Source organism: Oratosquilla oratoria, chromosome 27 (assembly GCF_046742065.1).
Source record: "Oratosquilla oratoria isolate Oo_2021 chromosome 27, ASM4674206v1, whole genome shotgun sequence".
Classification (NCBI taxonomy): domain Eukaryota; kingdom Metazoa; phylum Arthropoda; class Malacostraca; order Stomatopoda; family Squillidae; genus Oratosquilla; species Oratosquilla oratoria.
Genome location: NC_134803.1, coordinates 16,119,551 through 16,141,065, shown reverse-complemented (window position 1 = coordinate 16,141,065; position 21,515 = coordinate 16,119,551). Strand labels below are relative to the sequence as shown.

At 38.8% G+C, this 21,515-nt stretch overlaps 1 protein-coding gene across 11 annotated transcripts in view; it reads left to right on the top strand.

The window, feature by feature from the left end:
* The window catches only part of Vps13 (vacuolar protein sorting 13C), a 1,483,510-nt gene that overhangs the window by 1,165,252 nt on the left and 296,743 nt on the right, over positions 1–21,515 (top strand). For all 11 annotated transcript variants that reach the window (XM_076210284.1, XM_076210280.1, XM_076210283.1 and 8 more), the window contains one exon: positions 16,548–16,702. In XM_076210284.1, the coding sequence (XP_076066399.1) occupies positions 16,548–16,702 (155 nt within the window). The remainder of the gene's footprint in view (positions 1–16,547; positions 16,703–21,515) is intronic.

Genomic DNA, 21,515 nt, shown 5'->3' with positions numbered 1-21,515 from the left:
TTTGATAACTATTTATAGTATCATGAAAGGCATAGGAACTATTGATAGAGAGGATCTAATAAAATGGGATAGTAGAAATAGAAGAGGACACGGAAAGAGAATCAAGAAAGACAGTTATAGAAGAGATCTGAAAAAGAACAAGCCAAGATAAGGGAGAAAAAGCCTTTGGTATATGTATGTGTACATATATACATACATATAACAAAGGCATTTTTCCTCCTTATACGGGGGGTAGCCAAAAAGAAAAAGGCATAGAAACCACTCCCACCCATTCCATCCCCTGTATATTCCATTCCCCTCCACCCTCCCCCTCTCTCATCTTGGCACCTCCTGGATGAAGGGTCATCCCTGCATCCTGTCCACTGCCCTGGGTCAGAAGCATTGGTGCAAGACACAGCACATCCACAGCAAGGCTGCTTCACTAATTCAGCAACCCCCTCTCTCCATCCCCTCATGCAGAAAAGGAGAAGACTGGAAGAAATCCCCTTGGGCTGCATCAAATTTTTCTCATACATGCTTCCTCACCCCCCACCCCCCACCCACTCCCCCTCATGCATCACAGCATCATCCATACACAACCCTACTCCATTCACCCCTATCTTCTGTCCTCTCCCATCCTTCCTCAACAGACGTTCCTCTCTTTTGTAATGCCCCTTTTACCCCATCCATCCATCTCATCCTAGGATGCCCCCTCATATTCATTCCTTCCACCTCTGCCTTCCACCTCTGCCTTCCACACCTCTTTTACTAATCTTTCTTCACTCATTCTTTCCATGTGTCCAAACCATCCTAATACTCTTTCATTAACCCTATCTCCCAGCTCCCTTTTCACCCCTGTTCTCCTCCTCACCTCCTCATTTCTCACTCTCTCTAGCCTAGTAACCCCTATCATACTTCTCAGACATTTTATCTCAAACACACACACACACTTCAGTGAACGGACGGCGTAGAGGACGTTCTGAAGAAAAAGTGAAAAATAGAGGATTCCAAAGCAAAGGAAGTACCTATTGTATTTGCAGGGTGGGGGGAAATTGCTCGTGGGGTAGTGGGAAAGTAGGGAAAGAGGAGAAGGGGAGGGATTGCTGAGGGAAATGGAAGGAAATGAGGAAGGAGAAGACTTGGCCCAGGCAGACAGACGAAATGTAAACATCAAAAAACGGCCCCCCGACCAGCTGAGTGACGACGAAATGTCTAATAAAAATGTAAAGATCAGAAACATAGATAAGAGCAGTACAATGGAAGGTGAGGATGATAATTTCAAAGGATTTAATGAAAGGGCGGCGGATACCAACCTCCCCCGACTGACAAAACTGGAGGAAAATCTTCAACAAATGTCTGACAACTGGGAAGTTAGGTTTGGCAAGATGACAAAAATCGCCGAGAGGTTTGAGAAATTGGAAAAACTAGAGAAGGCGAACAAAAATTTAACTGATGAAATAGAAGACCTAAAAAGACAGTTAAGAGAAGTAAAGGTGGAGAATGAGGAATTGAAGAGGAATAGTAAAGAAAACAGAGAGGCCATAACTAAAGAAGCTAAGAATTGGAAAGTTTCATTCACTGACATAGTCAAACAGCAATTGAAAGAACATACTGAAGACTCGGTTATTAAAGTGATGAGACAAAAGGAGAATATAGTAAGAGATTTAGCAGACAAGAAGAAATGTATAATTATATTAGGAATGGAAGAAAAACACAACCCAGATAGAACCACAAGAATCAAAGAGGAAAATAAAAAAGTAAGCCAATTACTAGAATCAGTTCAGGAAGATGAACCAGAAATTATGAAGCAAATCGAAGAGAAATTTAGACTCGGAAAGTATAGCACAGATAAGACCAGACCAATTAAGATTAAATTCAAGTCACAAACGACGGCAGAGAATATCTTATCCAAAACAGGGAAACTAGCAACAAGTGAACAATATAAAAAGGTATGGATAAAAAGGGAAATGAATAAAGAGGAAAGAGAGGAAGAAAAACAGAAAAGACTTGAAGCTAAGGAAAAAAACGAGAAAAGAACGGAGTCAGAAAAAGAGAGATTCTATTGGAAAGTAGTGAATATGAAACTAAAGAAAGTCGACATACAAGAGAAAAACAAAAGAGAAACAGAGAACACAATGGAAGTGGCAGAAAACTAAGAGTGTCTTACACAAATATAGATGGATTAATTACAGGATTGAATGAGCTGAATGATTATTTGAAGGAAAAAGAACCAGACATAATAGGAATTGTAGAAACAAAATTAAAAGGTCCACTACCACCCAACAGTGTAGGACATGATGGATATAATTATTGGATTAGAAACAGAGTGAAAAAGGAAGGGGGTGGAGTTATGTTCCTGACTAAGAAGGATATAAACGTGAAGTGTGTCACATATGGAAAGAATACAGTAGAGATGATAGTGATGGAAGTAGAAGACAGAGATAAGAAGAGCAGAAAGTTTGTGATAAATTATGTGCCCCCAAAAAAAGCCTCATGGGAAGAGAGTGAACATAAAAGTATGTTAGAGGACACAAAGATAGCATTAAACAAGATAATGGAAGAGGGAGGAAGAATAGTTATGATCGGCAACTTTAATTGCAAAGAAATCTGCTGGGAAGAAATGACAGTAAAGGGTGGAGACGGCTCATGGGGAAACGCTCTACTTGAGATGGTTACTGACCATACAATGACACAATGGATACAGGAGAACACTAGGTATAGAAATGAAGAAGAGCCATCGAGACTAGACCTAATAATTACATCTGAACCTAGAATAGTGGACAAAATTGAATATAAAACACCAATAAGTAAAAGTGACCACATATTGATTGAACTGGAACTTAACCCCTTCCATACGGTGCCGCACACGTAGGCGTCATGGGGAGCGAGTGTATTCGCGAGGCTGCCATATCGGCGTCTTGATTATATTTATTGTAGTCGCCCTTCCATAATGACATTCTTTCTAATTCTTTTGTAATCGCATTTTCTATGGTTATCAAAATTCACGGGTGAAGAGAGAACGATCGATATAAGCGGTGACTATATTTTATGATGCGAGTATTATTACGACACGTCGTACGGCTGGCATTGGTTGCTGCCACCGAGATCTAAGTCCATGACGCCTACGTGTGCGGCACCGTATGGAAGGGGTTAATGAAGAAAAATATATGAAAAGAAATGAACAATATAGAAAAGGAAGAATGATGTATGAAAAAACAAACTTTGATAAAATAAAGAGAATTCTTTCAGAAGGAAAACTGGGAAGAAATATACAAAGAAGAAACAACAGTAGAAGAGAAATGGAATATTTTGACAAAAATTTACAAAAAAGGAGTGGAAAAGTATGTCCCAAGACAAAAACAAGGAAAAGAATATGTAAAATGCTGGTACAACAAAAGTTGTAGGGAGTTAAAAGACAAAAGAGACAAAGCCTGGACCAGATGGAAAAAAGACAGACCTGAAAAATGGAAAATATATACCTGTTATAGAAATGAATATGTACAAACGTGCAGAGAGGAAAAGAGAAAATATGAAAAAGATATCATAGAAAAGTGTAAAGATCAACCAAATCTATTCTACAAATTTGTAAACAATAAACTGAAAAACAAACAAGACTTGGAGAAATTAAGACAAGAGGGAGTTGAATACACTGAGGAAATGGAAATGGCGGAAATTATGAACAAACATTTTAAATCAGTGTTTATAAGGGAGAACATACAACCTGAAGAGAACGAATGGAAAGAGAAAGTCCCCCCTATGGAAGAAATAGAAATAACAAAGAATGAAATATTAACACACTTGAATAATCTTGATGTCAGAAAATCGCATGGACCAGATGAAATAGCAAACTGGATACTGAAAGAATGCAGGAATGAACTGGCAGACAAAATACATAGCATACTAAACAGTTCCTTGAAAGAAGGAAAAGTTCCAGAAGATTGGAAAAAAGCAAATATAGTACCTATATATAAAGGAGGAAATAAAGAAGAACCTACCAACTATAGACCAGTCTCTCTAACAAGTACAATAGCAAAAATTTGTGAAAGAATTATCAAAAGTAGATGGGTAAAATATTTAGAAAAAAACAAAGTGTTAAATCCAAGGCAATTTGGATTCAGACAAGGACGATCATGCGTCACCAATTTAATATGTTTCTATTCAAGGCTAATAGATATAATACAAGAAAGAGATGGATGGGTGGACTGTACATTTCTAGACCTAAAGAAAGCTTTTGACAAAGTACCACATAAGAAGTTGCTTAAGAAATTAGAAACTGAAGGAGGAATACAGGGCAAACTACTAAATTGGATGGAAGACTTTTTGCAAGAAAGAAAAATGAGAGTAGTGATAAGAGACCAGCACTCAAAATGGGATGAAGTAATAAGCGGTGTTCCGCAGGGAACAGTTCTGGCCCCAATAATGTTTGCTATATATATTAATGATATGGATGAAGGAATTGAAAGCTATATGAGCTTCTTTGCAGATGATGCAAAACTACTGAAAAGAGTGAAAACTGAAGAAGATTGTGAATCACTACAGAGAGATCTAAATAAAGTACAGGAATGGAGTAGGAAGTGGGAGATGGAGTTCAATACAAAAAAGTGTAGTATAATGGAATTTGGAAAAAGCAAAAACAGAATAACAGGATCATATAAATTGGGAGAAGAAGGAATACAAAAAGTAGAAAATGAGAAGGACTTGGGAGTCATTGTTATGAATAATATGTCACCTGAGAAACATATAAAAAAGATTTTTGGAGAAACTTATAATTTAATAAGAACAATCAAAGTTGCATTTACATACCTGGATGAAGAAATGGTGAAGAAAATCCTAATCACCCTGATAAGACCAAGATTGGAATATGCAGCAGCGATATGGTCACCAAGTACAAAAAAATGTATAAAAAAACTTGAAAGAATACAAAGAGCAATTACAAAATTAGCACCAACACTCTCAAAACTATCATATGAAGAGAGACTAGAAAAACTTGAACTACAGACACTAGAGCAAAGAAGAGAGAGAAGAGATTTGATAGCTATTTACAGAATCATGAAAGGCATAGAAATTACTGATAGAGAGAATCTGATAAAATGGGATGACAGAAATACAAGAGGACATGGAAAGAAAATAAAAAAAGACAGCTATAGAAGAGATTTGAAAAAGAACAGCTTTCCTCACAGAGTAATAGACAGTTGGAACAAGTTAGATGAGAAAGTGGTGTGTGCAAAAACAATACATGAATTTAAAAATAGATAAAATGAGATATGAAGACGGGACCCCACGAGCATAGCTCCCCTTCCCGTAAAATACAACTAGGTAAATACACATATATATAAATATATATATATATACACACACATACCAAGGCTTTTCCCCCCTTACAAGGGAGGTAGCCGAAAAGGAAAAGTCATAAAATCATTCCCACCCATTCCATCCCTGAATACACTTCACACTCCTCTACCCTCCCTCTTATCTAAGCACCTCCTGGATGACGGGTCATCCATGCACCTTGTCCACTGCCCTGGGTTAGAAGCAGTGTTGTTGCAAGACACAGCACATCCACAGCAAGGCCTCTTCATTAAATCGGCGACCCCCCTCTCCGTCCCCCCGTGCATAAAAGAAGACAGGGAGAAATCCCTTCGGGGTGCGTCAAGTTTTGCTCACACATACTACCTCACCCCCCATCACCTCATGCATCACAACATCATCCATATACAACCATTCTCCATTCATCCCTGTCTTCTGTCCTCTCCTGTCCTTCCTCAACAGACATTCCCCTCTTCCCCAAAGCCCCCTCCATATATATATATATATATATATATGAAAAAGGTGGAAAAAAGAGAGTCCTTGGTCTCGTTCTGTGTTTATTCCTGACTGTTTTTCTTGTAGCTTCTTCAGAGGAATGTTTTTCTGAGATTAAAGCTGGCAGTATACATTGTGGATTGACTCCGCATTCCCTCTTAGTCAGGGTCCGTTGGAGTTTACATTAAATTGGAGTTTACATTAAATTATTGTGTGAGTGTGTAAACAGTATGTGTGAGGTGTTCTATGTGTCGTAATGTTACAATTTATAATTTCATGAGTATATGACTTATGTTAAACCAATAAACCATGGTGTGAAATGTGACTCAAACTAACAACCCAGAAATCGAACAGTTATATGTGTGGGAATAAAGTGTCTGAGGTGCCGTAAAATGTGGCAAAATGTCACATTTTATACATACATATATATACCAAGGCTTTTTCCCCCTTTCAAGGGAGGTAGCCTAAAAGGGAAAGGCACAAAATCACTCCCACCCATTTCATCCCTAAATACACTCCACACCCCTCTCACCCTCCCTCTCATCTGAGGGTCATCCCTGCACCTTGCCCACCGCCCTAGGTCAGAAGCAGTGTCACAAGACACAGCACATCCACAGCAAGGCCGCTTCATTTAATCGGCGATCCCCCCTTGCATATAAGGAGAGGACGGGGAGAAATCCCTTCGGGCTGCGTCAAAATTTGCTCACACATACCACCTCACCCCCCACCCCCCTGCCCATTCCTCCTCATGCAATCACAACATCATCCATATACAACCATTCTCCACTCACCTCTGTCTTCCGTCCTCTCCCTTCCTTCCTCAACAGACATTCCCCTCTTCCCCAAAGCCCCCTTCACCCCATCCATCCACCTCATCCTAGGACATCCCCTCATGTTCCCTCCCTCCACATCTGCCTTCCATACCTCTTTTACTAGTCTTTCTTCACTCATTCTTTCCATGTGTCCAAACCATCCTAATATTCTTTCATCAACCCTATCTCCCAGCTCCTTTTTCACCTCTGTTCTCCTCATTTCTCACTCTATCTAGCCTAGTATCCCCCACCGTACTTCTCAGACACCTCATCTCAAACACATTCAAACTCCTCTCTTCTTCTCATATGTTCCATGTTTCTGCCCCATACAGTGCTGTTGGCACAATCACTCCTTCATACAGTCTCCTCATTGCATCCATTCCTAAATGTCTAACCCTCATTACACTCTTTAATCCACCAAGGCATTTACTCGCTTCTCTCAATCTACATTCTACCTCCACCTTCACTCCACCTTTTCCTTCTACATTTGCACCCAAGTATCTAAAACTATCCACTTCCTCCAGTCGCTCTCCCTTAATGCTCACTTCCAGTCTACTGCCACTTTCACCCTACTGTCACATTTTATAATACGAGTATAGTGTGACCATGTTGTGAAAAGAAGCTCATATTTACAGAAAAGAAATTAAACATTTATATGTGATACAAGTTAATGTAATTTGAACAAAATTAATTAAATCAAACTTGGACAAAAACCCTAAAATGTGGTGAAATGTCACATTTTATGATAATATGAGTATAGTATGACCTTGTTGTGAAAAGAAACTCACATTAACAAAACAGAAATTAAACAGTTATATGTGATATGAATTAATGTAATTTGAACAAAATAGGGGAAAGATGGAATAAATTAAATAAATTAAATCAAACTGGGACGAAACCCCCTGTTATGTTGGCGCTGTGTTGGGGCAATTTCTCACTTCTGCATATTTAGCTGTGTACTTTGTCCTTTGTACTTTAAGAGGTGCTAAGATGGGAGGGAGGGTGGAGGGGTGTGGAGTGTTTTCGGGGATGAAATGGGTGGGAATTTTTTTGTGCCTTGTCCTTTTTGGCTACCCCCCTGGTAAGGGGGAAAAAAGCCTTGGTATATGTATGTATGTATGTACTTTGTCCACTTATTTAGCTGTGTATTTTGTCCACTTTATGTTCCCCACTTTCTGATTAATTTATTTAATTTATTCCATCTTCCCCCTCTTTTGTTCAAATTACATTACAGTGTAATCTATATCATACATAAAAGTTTAATTTGTTCTGTTAATGCGAGCTTTTCACAACATGGTCACACTATACTCATATTATAAAATGTGTACCGGGTGTGGCTATTTTAAATGAAAGTCAAAGTTGGTTCGACGGTATACTATAATCACTGACGTGTGCATACAAGGAGTACGAGCTCTGAACTGCCGGCCCGCTGCCAATTTTGGCACGAAGAGTTGTACATCGCATTTTGTGATATCCAATGTAATTACAATTTTACACACATAGTTACAATAATAAAACAACAACAATAAAACATATGACATTTTATAAAGGGGGGGAAACATAATTCCCCCAAATGAGCAACACACAAGTACAATGTAGGATAATATACAACATAGGAGGCGAGTGAGAGGAGAAGCAACATACAAGTACAATGTACGATAATATACAACATAGCATGCTAACACAAATGCAACATTTTGCCACATTTTAGGACACATCAGACACTCTATTCCCACACATATAACTGTTTGATTTCTGGTTTGTTAGTTTGAGTCACATTTCACACCATGGTTTATTGGTTTAACATAAATCATATCATACTCATGAAATTATAAATTGTAACATTACGACACATAGAATACCACCTCACACATACTATTTCCACACTCATACAATAATTTAATGTAAACTCCAATCAACCCCCACTAAGAGGGAATACGGAGTCAACCCACTATGTACACTGCCAGCTTTATTCTCAGAATAACATTCCTCTGAAGAAGCTACAAGCGAAACCAGTCAGGAATAAACTTGGAACGAGACCCATGACTCTTTTTTCCACCCTTTTCAACTTGTCACAATGTTTCAATATATATATGTATATATATATATGTATATATACATATATATATATATATATATATATATATATATACATATATATATATATATATATATATATATATATATGCAAAGTAGACCACTTGGGAAAAAAAAACTAACGAAGCAGAGCGCTTTCGTATATTACATTTTTTTTTCCAAGTGGTCTACTTTGCATAAGTGAACACATGTACCCGTGTTCTTATTAGCATATATATATATATATATATATATATATATATATACAGGGGTACCTCTACTTACGAAATTAATTCGTTCTGGAAATCGTTTCGTAACGTGAAAATTTAGTTGAAACGCTTTTTACCCTATAAATGCCCTAATCGGTTCCAAGCCCCTTATAAATCGGATATAATTGTTTTTTTATAAATTACAAAAATGCACCAAAACCTGTAACAAATACATGTTAGAATTAAATTACTGCACAATAAACATAAAAATGAGAGTTGTACATAATGTAAAGAATTTTTTTTTTTTTTTTTTTTTTTTTTCCTACTGCTATCGTTGTCACCTTGCGCCTTCTTCGGTTCAGGTTCACTCTCAGCAGTGGTTTTTGCCTGACGTTTTGTAAAGAACCGATCCAAGGTTTGCTTTTGTCGGCTTTTAACAATCTTTCGAAAATGTGCAAAGCAAACATCATCATAGTGAGCGATAGCCTGACTAGTGAACACTTTATCTGGGTGATTCTTTTCAACAAATTCCGAAACTTCATAGAATTTTCCTAAAATGTCTTTTATTCGGGCTGTCGGAATAATGGCTGAACTCCTCCTGCACTGCCGTGTGTTGCATCGCCTCCAACTCCCTCAGCTCCTCCGTCGAAAGCTCCTCGTGGTGCTCCTGAATCAACTCATCGATGTCCTCGTCATTCACCTCAAGCCCCATGCACTTTCCCAGCGAAACAATTTCGTCAACTTCAGGCTCAACTTTACCCTCCAACTCCACCTCGAACCCCTCAAAATCTCGTGGGGCAACAGCATTGGGCCACAGCTTTCTCCAAGCCGCATTAAGGGTACGCCTGGTCACCTCCTGCCAAGCCATGACAATTATCTTGAGGCAAACAACAATATCGAAGTGCTGCTTCCAAAACTCACGAAGGGTAAGCTGGGTGTTTTCAGTGATGTCGAAACACCTCTTGAACAAGTGTTTCGTGTAGATTTTCTTGAAGTTCGAAATGACTTGTTTGTCCATGGGCTGGAGGATAGAGGTGGTGTTAGGTGGGAGGTACAGCACCATAATAAATGAGAACTCCTCCAGGATATCATCTTCGAGGCCGGGCGGGTGGGCAGGTGCATTATCGAGAATGAGGAGGCACTTGATGGGGAGAGTGTTCTCCTCTAGGTACTTCTTAACAGCAGGGCCAAAAACCAAATTGACCCACTCATCAAAAAATTGTCTGGTAACCCAAACCTTGGCATTGGCCCTCCATAGCACCTGAAGTTTTTCTTTTAATATTTTGTGGGCCTTAAACGCTCTGGGATTTTCGGAGTGGTACACCAGCAGGGGCTTGATTTTACAATCCCCACTGGCATTGGCACAAAGGGGAAGTGTAAGGCGGTCCTTCATGGGCTTGTGACCTGGCATTTTTTTCTCTTCTACTGTGATGAAGGTACGGCAAGGCATCTTTTTCCAAAAAATGCCAGTCTCGTCACAATTAAAAACTTGCTGTGCAACGTAGCCTTCATCGATCACCAATTGTTCAAATTTTCGCACAAATTCGTCGGCCGCTTTCTGGTCGGCGCTAGATGCCTCGCCATGCCGAACAACAGAGTGAATTCCATTCCTCTTTTTGAACTTCTCGAACCATCCACGCGATGCCTTAAACTCCTGGTGTGGTTCTTGCACCAAAGTTTCCTCGCCTGCATCCATCTTTACGAGGTCATTAAAGATGGCGGTCGCCTTTTCGCAAATTATGGTCTCGGTCACTGTGTCTCCAGCTATCTCTTTCTCCTTTATCCACACGAGTAACAACCTCTCCATCTCATTGTTCACTGCCGACCTCCTCTTCGAAATGACAGAGAGGCCTTTGGAAGGAGTCGTATTTTCTAGGGCTTCCTTTTGTTTTAATATCGTGCCGATCGTAGATGGATTACGGCCATATTCTTTGGCGAGATCAACCAAACGCATCCCTTTTTCGTACTTTTCTATTATCTCTTGCTTTGTTTGTATGGACAAAACAACTCTCTTCTCACCACTTTTCTCCATCACTTTCTTGGGGCCCATAGTGAATAAAAGTTAATACACACACGTAAAGTTGCAATAAACACTAACAAAAGCTGACGAAAAACTGTCCGAACACTTCGTGCTTTACTTAATTTCGCTGGTGTGAGACTGAGGCTTCGGTGATCCTCGTGGGCCGACGGGAAAACGAAGGGGATTCTGGGTATACGCACATACACACAGAGGTCCCTCCTAGCCAATGAGATGCCAGGAAGATGCTGGGCAATAGCCAATGGCAGAGCAGCTCGGACGCGCCACTTTCAAACCAAGATACAGGATGCTACAAGTATGTTTACGTTCGGTGGACTCTGGGAGCTGTGAGTAGCAGCGCGTATTTTGAAAATTTCGCCTTTCGTATCCTGAAATTTCTTTCGTAACAAGAGGCAATATTTTTCCGAAGAAGTGTTTCGTATGTAGAGCCTTTCGTAAGTAGAGGTACTACTGTATATATATACATATATATATATATATATATAATATGGATATACGAGTATATATATATTTATGTACATATAACCTCGTGTATCCTCCATGTGTAAAGGTGGGACTTCACCAGAGATGTGTCATGTCACCTTGGCTGTTCAATTTATACATGGATGGGGTGGTGTGAGAGATAAAAGCAAAAGTAATGGGCTGGGGGTTGGAAATGGTTAAAGAAAATGAAAAATGGGAGATAAGCCAGTTGTTGTTTGATGACGACACTGCACTTGTAGAAGATTTAGAGGAGAGATTTAAATTAATGATGAGTTTGGGAAGGTGTGCAAAAGAAGGAAGTTGAAGATAAATGTGGGTAAAAGTAAGATGATGAGACGTACAAGGGAAGAGGATGGCAGCATATTGGAAGTGAGTATTATGGGAGAGAGACTAGAGGAAGTGGATAGCTTCAGATACTTGGTGTGTGTATATGGCAGGAAAGGGAGGAGTGGAGGTGGATGTAGAATGTAGATTGAGAGAAACAAGTAAATGCCTTGGGGGATTAAAAAGTATAATGAGAAATAGACATTTTGGAAATGGATGCTAAGAGGATATTGTATTTACTTAGTTGTATCTTATGGGAAGGGGAGTTATGCTCATGGTGTCCCGCCTTTGTATCTCGCAATGTATAGTATGCTCTTAAATTTGTGTTTGGTTTTTGCACACACTATTGTTTCGTCCAGTTTGTTCCAAGTGTCCACCACTCTATGTGGAAAACTGTTCTTCTTCAGATATCTTCTGTAGCTATCTTTTTTGAGTTTCTTTCCATGTCCCCTTGTCCCAATTTAACAAGTTCTCTCTATCGAGCATTTCTGTGCCTTTCATGATTCTGTAGATGGTCAGTAGGTTGCCCCTCTCTCTTCTTTACCCCAAAGTTGGTTACTCCAATTTAGCCAGTCCCTCTTCATATGACAATTTTGAAAGTGTTGGAGCCATTTTTGTGGTTGCTGTCTGGATTCTATCAATCTTCCTTATATTCTTTTTGGTACTGGGTGACCATAATGTCACCACATATTCCAATCTAGGCCTTATTAGTATGTGTCGTGTGCTAGGCCCTGTATTTGCGTTGATACATCGAATCCTAAACCATGACTCGAGTAGTTCTTGCAATCCAGAATCCTAGATTGACATTTAGCCTCTTACGATCAATTTAATTCACTGGGATAAAGAAAAATGGTGGGGTGCAATCGCTTAATTTAATACCTAAATCATATTACGACTAAATCTTACTAGTTAATTGGTGTGAACAGAGTGTGGGCGCGGTAATCAGGAGAGGGCTCAAAAGTGCCCGTGCATCTTTTTTATGCTACAGCCGTACAACACCAGTGCCATGGCACAGGTGCAAATGTACGTCTATGTAACCTATCCTATTTCTATTTACCCAGGTCTACACAATTTACCAGTATCTTTATTCTTGTGTGAAGAGGGCTCACAATATAGTCACTAATAGCTATCTACTATTTATAAATGATGAGGCATGGAAGTGGGGGTCCTACTTCTTTTCTTCAATTGATTTATGTGCCCTCTGACCTCTGCTGGCAGGAGGCCCCAATTTCATATTCCTCCGCTGCCAGCCTCCAAATCTTCCACATCATCTTTGTGTGCGATGCCCGCATCCATTGTGTAACATGTCACGATGAAAACACGAGTCCGTTGTGTAACATGTCATGGTCATGATGGAAACATGACACATATCCCCCTTTATTGGAGAAAATTTCAGATCTGTGAAACAAGGCCTGAACATTTTGTGTCAGGACATGACAAGGCGTCAGCTAACACATTTGATTTTTCTGGAATATGTTGAATACTTAGATCATACCCTTGGATTGCTAATGCCTATCTAGCTAATCTGTCATTTTTTGTCTTACCACCTATGATATACTTCAATGGGTTATGGTTGCTTAGGATAACTACTTTCTTATCTAGGAACACATTGAATTTCTTCAAAGGTAATGCGAGGCTGAGGGCCTCCCTTTCAATGGTGGAATATCATGTTTGATACTCCTTGAGAATCTGAGACATAAAGGAGATGGGTCTCATGACACCATCCTTTTCCTGAGCAAGCATGGCACCTAAAGCTACATGGCTGGCATCACAAAAAAGATAAAAGGTCTTACTATAATCTTGGGCTATCAAGACAGGACAATCTGAAAGAAGCTTCTTGCACTCTTCAATGGCTGCATCAGTGCCTTCATCCCACCTGAAATGATTATAAGAGAGCATGTGGGTTAAAAGAGCAACCTCTGCAAGGTTTGGACAATACCTCCGATAGAATCCAAGCATGCCCATAAATCTTCTGATGCCTCTCTTTGTCTTTGGGACCTGGAAATCCATGATGTCTTTCACTCTGGCCTCTAATGGCATGATGCAGTTTTGGCCAACTTGGTGTCCCAGGTAGTAATGGTACTCCTCCCAAAGGCACTTTTCTTCATTTTCATAGTGAGATTGGCTTGTGCCAGTTTGTCAAATAAATTCCTCAATCTGTGCAAGTGATCACTCCATGTGTCAGAGAACACTACTATGTCATCTGAGTATGCCCTGACATCTGACAACCCCTCAACTAGCCAATTGACAAGGCGCTGGAAGGAGCTCACTATTTTTCATCCCAAATGGGGTCACTTTATATTGAAAGTGCCCATGTGGGGTAACAAAAGAGGATACCTCAGTGGCCCTGCTTGTAAGGGGGATCTGATGATATCCCTTCATCAAATCCAATTTTGACAGGTACTCTGCAGCAGCGACCTCCTCAATGAGGTCATCAATTCTGGGGAGAGGGTAAGGATCCACTTTTGTGACTGCATTGACCTTTCTATAATCAACACAATCTCCACTCACCTCCAGATTTTGGTACCAGCACAGCTGGCAAGGCCCACGGACTAGTGCTAGGTTCCACTAACCCTTGGTCCATGAGTAGTCTTACTTCCTCCTCCATGATTCTCCTCTTCTGGGGCAACAATCTGTACAGTGTCTGCTTCACTGGCTTGGCTCCATCTTCTAGGACATCATGATATATTACTTGAGTAACGGTGGGACATGAGGAAAATATCTGGGCATTCTTGCAGAGAAGTGCTCTGACTTCTTCCCACATCTCTCCTTCCAGTGATGACAAAGATTTCTCCAATGCCTCACTGGTGTCTGATCTGCCTAAATCATAAAAGAAGGTTAGATCCCCAATATCTGAATCAAGGCTCCTGTCAGTTCACTCTGTCTCAACCATGCCAATCGCTTCTTCCTCTACTGTTCCCTTGAATTCTTTCAGAAGGTTAATATGTGCTTGTTGCACCCCAGACCTCCTCTTTGGGTTTCTCAAAACATAATTATGACCCCCTTTCCTCTCAAGCACTTTGAATGGTCCCTCATATTTTGGATGCAATGAAGTTTTCTGAGGGGACAGTACAAGCACATATTCTCCAACTTTTAGTTCCCTCTTAACCTATTTCCTATCATAATTATCCTTATAATTACCCTGCACTTTTTGCTATTTGCCTGACCTTTTTCAACTTCTTGAAATTGGTACCCACTAACCTGGCATACATGGTACTTTCCCCTGGGGTTTTTGCCAGTAGTTGGTCATACAGGGAGGCAAGGGGCTCCCTTGGGGTTCTACCAAATATCAAGTAAAAAAGAGAAAAACCTAGACCTTCATGTACAGTTATTCTAGTGGCATATAGTAACAAGTCTATGCCTTCATCCCAGTCCTTCTCAAATTCTAATACAAAGGCTCGAACCATACTGCCCTGACTCTGGGGTGATATGCTGATGCGATGACATGTTTTATGTTGAAGCCTTCCAGGGCTCCTTTGATTATCCCACTTAAAAAGTTACTGCCTCTATCACTCTGCACCTCCCGAGGCATACCCATCTTACTAAAATAAGACATTAGGGCCTTGGTGATTGTCCTGGCATTAATGTTTGGGAGAGTTATCGCTTCAGCGTATCGAGTAGCCTGACACATTATGGTGAGGAGAAATGTTTTCCCAGATTTTGTCTTTGGGAGAGGGCCCACACAATCAACAACAACCTTGGAAAAGGGCTCCTCAATGACAAGAATTTGGCACATGGGTACTTTCTTAGGTGTGTCGCATCACCCCATCCATGTATAAATTGAACAGCCAGGGTGACATCACACATCCCTGATGAAGTCCCACCTTTACCTCAAACCATTCACTCTCTCCATGTCTAATCCTAACACAAGCTCTACTACTCTCGTAAAAACTCTTGACCGCTCTTAACAGCTTTCCTCCTATCCCATATTGAATTTTTTTTATTCGGATACAATCATACATACAATAAGTACAATACATACAAGACTCAATATTATACACAGTATATATAATTGTACATCCGAGGATGGCACAGAAAGTCAAAAGACTTATTTCCACTGTGGTCCTCCCACAGTGCCTTCCTGTCTACTCTGTTGTAAGCCTTTTCCAAATCCATAAAAGCCCAAAAAACATCCTTACCTTTTCCTATAGCTTTCTCACATATCTGTCTTACCACCAAAATCTGATGTACACAACCCTTACCTGTCCTAAACCCACACTGTTCCTCACCAATTACTCCCTCTGTTCCTTTCCTAATCCTCTCAATCAAGACCCTCCCATAAGCCTTCCCAACTACACTTTTGTACCAACCTTATATTGCCCTGATATTCTATTTTTACTTTTTCCAAACTCCATTATATATTTATTGATGTTGATGTTTTCTTTCCACAATTGGCTCCATTTCCAGACTTTGTCCAGGTCTCTCTGTAGAGATTCACAGTCTTTTTCTGTACTTATTTTCTTTAGTAGTTTTGCATCATCTGCAAAGAAGTTCATATAACAAAGAAGTTCATATAACTAACTACCTCAGACTCTCCTCTGACCCAGACATAAGTGCATAGTCATCAGCAAACAATAACTGTCTCACCTCCCACATCCCTCCACTCTCACTGACCATCTCCAATTCACTTCCTATCACCATCACCTCACCCCATACCACCCCATCCACGTACACATTATATATACATAGAAGTATGATATTTTAAGAATCATTGACTTAAAGATAATATAAACCATTACCACATATTTGTAGCTAATTTTATCCCTTTCACCATCACAATCTTTTACCATGCATATCATTGGTTTTACTCTATTTCCATTACAGTATGGGGGTGTGATGTGTGATGTGACAATGAATGAGGGTGGAGTTGTGTTGACACTTGGTGAATGCAGTGAAGGAGCAACAACAACCCTCCTCATCAATAGCCTTCCAGACACCACAATCTTCTTCTGGCAGCAAGGGCTGCAGGAAGAACAAATGTATGATCTAGTTGCAGAGAAGTATAAATTATAGTAAGAGGTATTAATTGAGATAGAACAATGGATACTCACAAGCAGTAAACATTTTAAATGTCCCTATCCTGTGTCATGTGTTTTCATATATTTGTAATTGTAGATGATGCTGTGATGCATGAGGGGGAGTGGGTGGGGGATGGGGGGTGAGGTAGTATGTATGAGAAAAAATTTGATGTATCCCGAAGGGATTTCACCCCATCTTCTCCTTTTCTGCATGGGGGGGATGGAGAGGGGGGGTCGCCGAATTAATGAAGTGGCCTTGCTGTGGATGTGCTGTGTCTTGTGACACTGCTTCTGACACGGCAGTGGACAGGATGCATGGATGACCTGTTATCCAGGAGGTGCCAAGATGAGAGGGAGGAAGGAGGGTGGAGGGGAGTGGAATATATAGGAAATGGAATGGGTGGGAGTGGTTTCTATGCCTTTTTCTTTTTGGCTACCCCCAGTGTAGGGGGAAAAAGCGTTTGGTATATGTAAGTTATGATATACTAAAGAACAGAAAAGTTTGAGAAATTTTCATTAAGTTTAGTTAAGTGAGATTGACAAAGGATACAGGAAGTGTTCTTGATCTGTGTAACCTTTGGTTCATCCCACAGCTGAATAGTGTTATCTCACCCTAGTCAGAAACCTGTAAATTACACCATTAGATCATAATCTGGGATCAGTAATGGTACCCTAAAGTGGTGGTCCTGCAAAATGAACATCAAGAAAAAGTCATCTTTCTACTTCCCATCTTTCAGAACCCATGAACCCATATCATTTCTATCTGGAGGTGCAGCACCAATGGGCTGACACTTTGTACTGGGCCCATTATCTCTTTCTGTCAGCTTCAACTGTATTTTCATCCAGTTTTACACTAGGAGAGCTGACAACTTGTAACTGTAGATCTCTTCCTCTTCCTATTATAAATTGGTAACTTAGAAATTGACCCACACATTTGCAACAGAAAACTGAGAGAACTTGAGAGAAGAAGAAGATTGGATGGATGGCTGAGCTGGAAGGATCCTAAGATACATGGGAAATATATTTGGAGCAAAGTTAAAATAAAATATATTATACCATTTGAAAATGGTTCTTATGTAATATAATCCATATACTGAGTTCTTAAAATTTACAAATATATACATAGATATTTTACAAATATATACATAGAAATGATAGATCCTTTAGAATAAGGATCAGCAGCATGATATGAGAGTGACTATATGACCATATTACAGAGAAAGGTTTAAAATTGAATCTAAAAGGCCTAGAATACCGTATATTTCTACGTATAAGACGACCCTAAAATCCAAAAATTCACCCCGTAAAATTGGGGGTTGTCTTATACTACTATTATAAAAATCAAACCTTGAATTCTACGTGAGATGACTTGGTAGGCTAGCCTGCCGATAACCACCGATACACAGGAAATGATTCACATTGTGATAAGAACTGGTAATAAAGGTAATTAAACCATATATACCTTATATATTATTGGCATACTTTTATAGTAAATGGCAATTGTCAATAAATTTGAGGAATAATTCTATATTAATGAAATTACGGTACTTTTAACTACTCTATGTAAACACATTTAACACAGCTGAAAAAATGTAAACATCGAGCACTGGTTGCGTTCATAGCAACCTTTTTCTTTCGCTAATTTTTCAGTAATTTTTAAGACTGAAAATAACAATTTTGGATTACAGTACATAAAACGTTTATTTATAGATAAAAAAGTATATTACAGTAGTTGCATTTAAAACACAGAAAATTAAAAAAAAAATTAAATTATAAAACTTAATTTCTAATCATCATCAATATTACACATCAAACGTATTTCTAAAACCTTTATTTTCAATAAAATTACATTTAAAACTTTAAATATTATAAAACTTTATTTCTTTATTTATTTATATAAAACACTTCAAACTCATCACAATCATCACTCTCTGTTTCGAAAAGTTGTTTGAACATGTCACAAGATTCCTCAAATATGCCGTCATCGTAGGGATCCCAGTCCGGTACCGGTGAGTCGACTTCGGCTTCGTCATCACTTCCATACAATAAATCATCTTCAGTGCCATCCATTGCATTAGAGATTCCACATTTTTTAAAAGATTTTACGATACTTTCGACCTTAACACTTTCCCAAGCTTTGATAACAAACTTGCAGAGAACATCAAGTGATGCACTATGCATAGCTCCACCTTTTGTAAATAACTTCTCTCCATTCATCATCCACTCGTTCCATTGATACCTAACGTTATCTTTAAACGGTTTGTTTAAACTTACATCAAGTGGCTGAAGTACAGAAGTTAAGCCACCTGGAATAACAGCAATATCAGTATTGCTTCGTGCCAACCGTGTTTTAGAATTCGCTATTATATGACTCCTAAACATATCCCAGACCAACAAAGCAGCTGATAAACGCAAGATTGTTGTGTGCCAACCGTTGTGTGCGGTGGAGTGAGCTATGTCGAACCAGGAACGTAAACAAATAATTTTTGTTAGTTGATGTGTGTTCTCAGAAAATCATGATACATGATTTGCTTTGTTATTTAATTTATTTTGAATTTATAAGGATACAGTAAGTAATTTATCTGGTATAAGGATACAGTTAAGTAATGAGAAAGAAAAGAGAAAAAGCGGAAAAAACAGCTGATAAACGTAATCAAAACAATTCTTTTTGTACGGTAGGTTTTGATACACTGATGCTTTTGTAATTTAGCAGTCATCTTATACTACCGATATGAGATAAATTCATAAAAATTTGCTCTAATTTTGTACCTCGTCTTATACAAAGGTCGTCTTATACACGGAAATATACGGTATATACACAGATTTACACAATGATAAAATTGACACTGGATAGCCAAAAAGTAAGAAATTAACCATAGAATTATCAATAGAATAAATAGATTATGAAAATTAGGTTAAACTCTAAAAGTAGTTATTAAATTAATTTAAATATAAAGCTTTGAATTTAATAAAACCCTAAATAACACAAACTAATAACTAAAGATTAATGAATAAGATGATTGTCAAAGTAGATAAAAATTTTAAGTAAACTTTTCACACGAAAACAATGAGGTTATATATGAAAAGTAACTTGCCCCATAAGAGCATTGTGCTCTAGATAGTAAAGAAAGAAAAAAATCTATAGATCAAGGGCTTTTTCCCCATAAAAAGAAGGTAGCTAAGTTCAAAATGGATGTATCCACTCTTACCCATTCCACTTCTGTCCACCACCCTTCCCTCCCATCTTAGCTCCACATGGATGATGTGTTATCCCTATATCCCGCCCACTGCCCTGGGTCAGAAGCAATATAACAAAACACAGTACATCCACAGCAAGGCCACTTCACTTAATCAGCAACCCACCCTCTCCATTCCCTCATGCAGAAAAGGAGATGGGGAGAAATCCTTTTGGGCTGTGTCAAATTATCATTTGGAAAAAGTAAAAATAGAATATCAGGACAGTATAAAATTGGAACTAAGGAGATAAAGAAAGTGGGATCTGAAAAAGATCTGGGAATAATTATCTCAAACAACTTGTCCTCTGATAAACAAGTAAGCAAAATTATTAGAGAATCCTATAACTTGCTAAGATCAATAAAAGTGGCATTTACCTATTTGGATGAAGAAATTAAAAAGATATTAGTCACACTAATAAGGCTTAGACTGGAATATGCAGCGACATTATGGTCACCCAGTACCAAAAAGAATATATAGAATATTAAAAGAATCCAGAGAACAACCACAGAAAATGGCTCCAGCACTGTCAAACTTGTCATATAAAGAGAGACTGGCTAAATTGGGTTACTGACTTTGGAGCAAAGAAGAGAGAGAGGCGATCTACTCACCATCTATAGAATTATGAAGGGAATGGAAATACTGGATAGAGAGGACTTGTTAAATTAGGACAAGAAAATCACAAGAGGACATGGAAAGAAACTCAAAAAAGATAGTTATAGAAGAGATCTGAAGAAAAACAGTTTTCCACACAGTGGTGAAAGGGTTGGAAATTCTTGATAGAGACGACTTATTAAAGTAGGACAAAAGAGAAACAAGAGGACACAAAAAGAAACTAAAGAAAGACAGCTACAGAAGAGAACTAAAAAAAAAAAAAAAAAAAGATAGCTTCCCACATAGTGATTGATGTCTGGAACACACTAAATGGAGAAACAGTGAATGCTAAAACTATACATGATTTTAAGAATAAACTGGATATGGAGAGATATGAAAACGGGTCTCTACGAGCATAGCTCTTGTCCCGTAAAATATAACTAGGTAAATGTAACTAGGTAAATACTTTGAACAAAGTGGATCAAACAATAGTGTGTGCAAAAACCATACACAAATTTAAGAGCAAACTAGACACTGAGTTACAAAGGTGGGACACCATGAATGTAGCTCCCCTTTCTGTAAGAAACAACTAGGTAAATACACATACACACACACAGAGTGGTGGATGTCTGGAACAAATTGGACGAGGCAATGGTGTGTGCAAAAACCATACAAGAATTTAAGAACAAACTAGATGCTGAAAGATACAAAGACGGGTCACTACGAGCATAGATCCCTTCCCATGTAATACAACAAAATTGTTGGGCCAATGGATCGCTTAGCGCAAGCAAGCATTGAAATTTCTGACATAAGGAGAAATTACTTGGATCTAAGAAATAAGATTAAGGAAATGAAAAGTTATATAAGAGAGCTGAAGAGTGATAATGAAAAGAAGAGACTTAATGATACTACCAATAGTGAAAACTTAAAAAAAGAGGTAAACAAA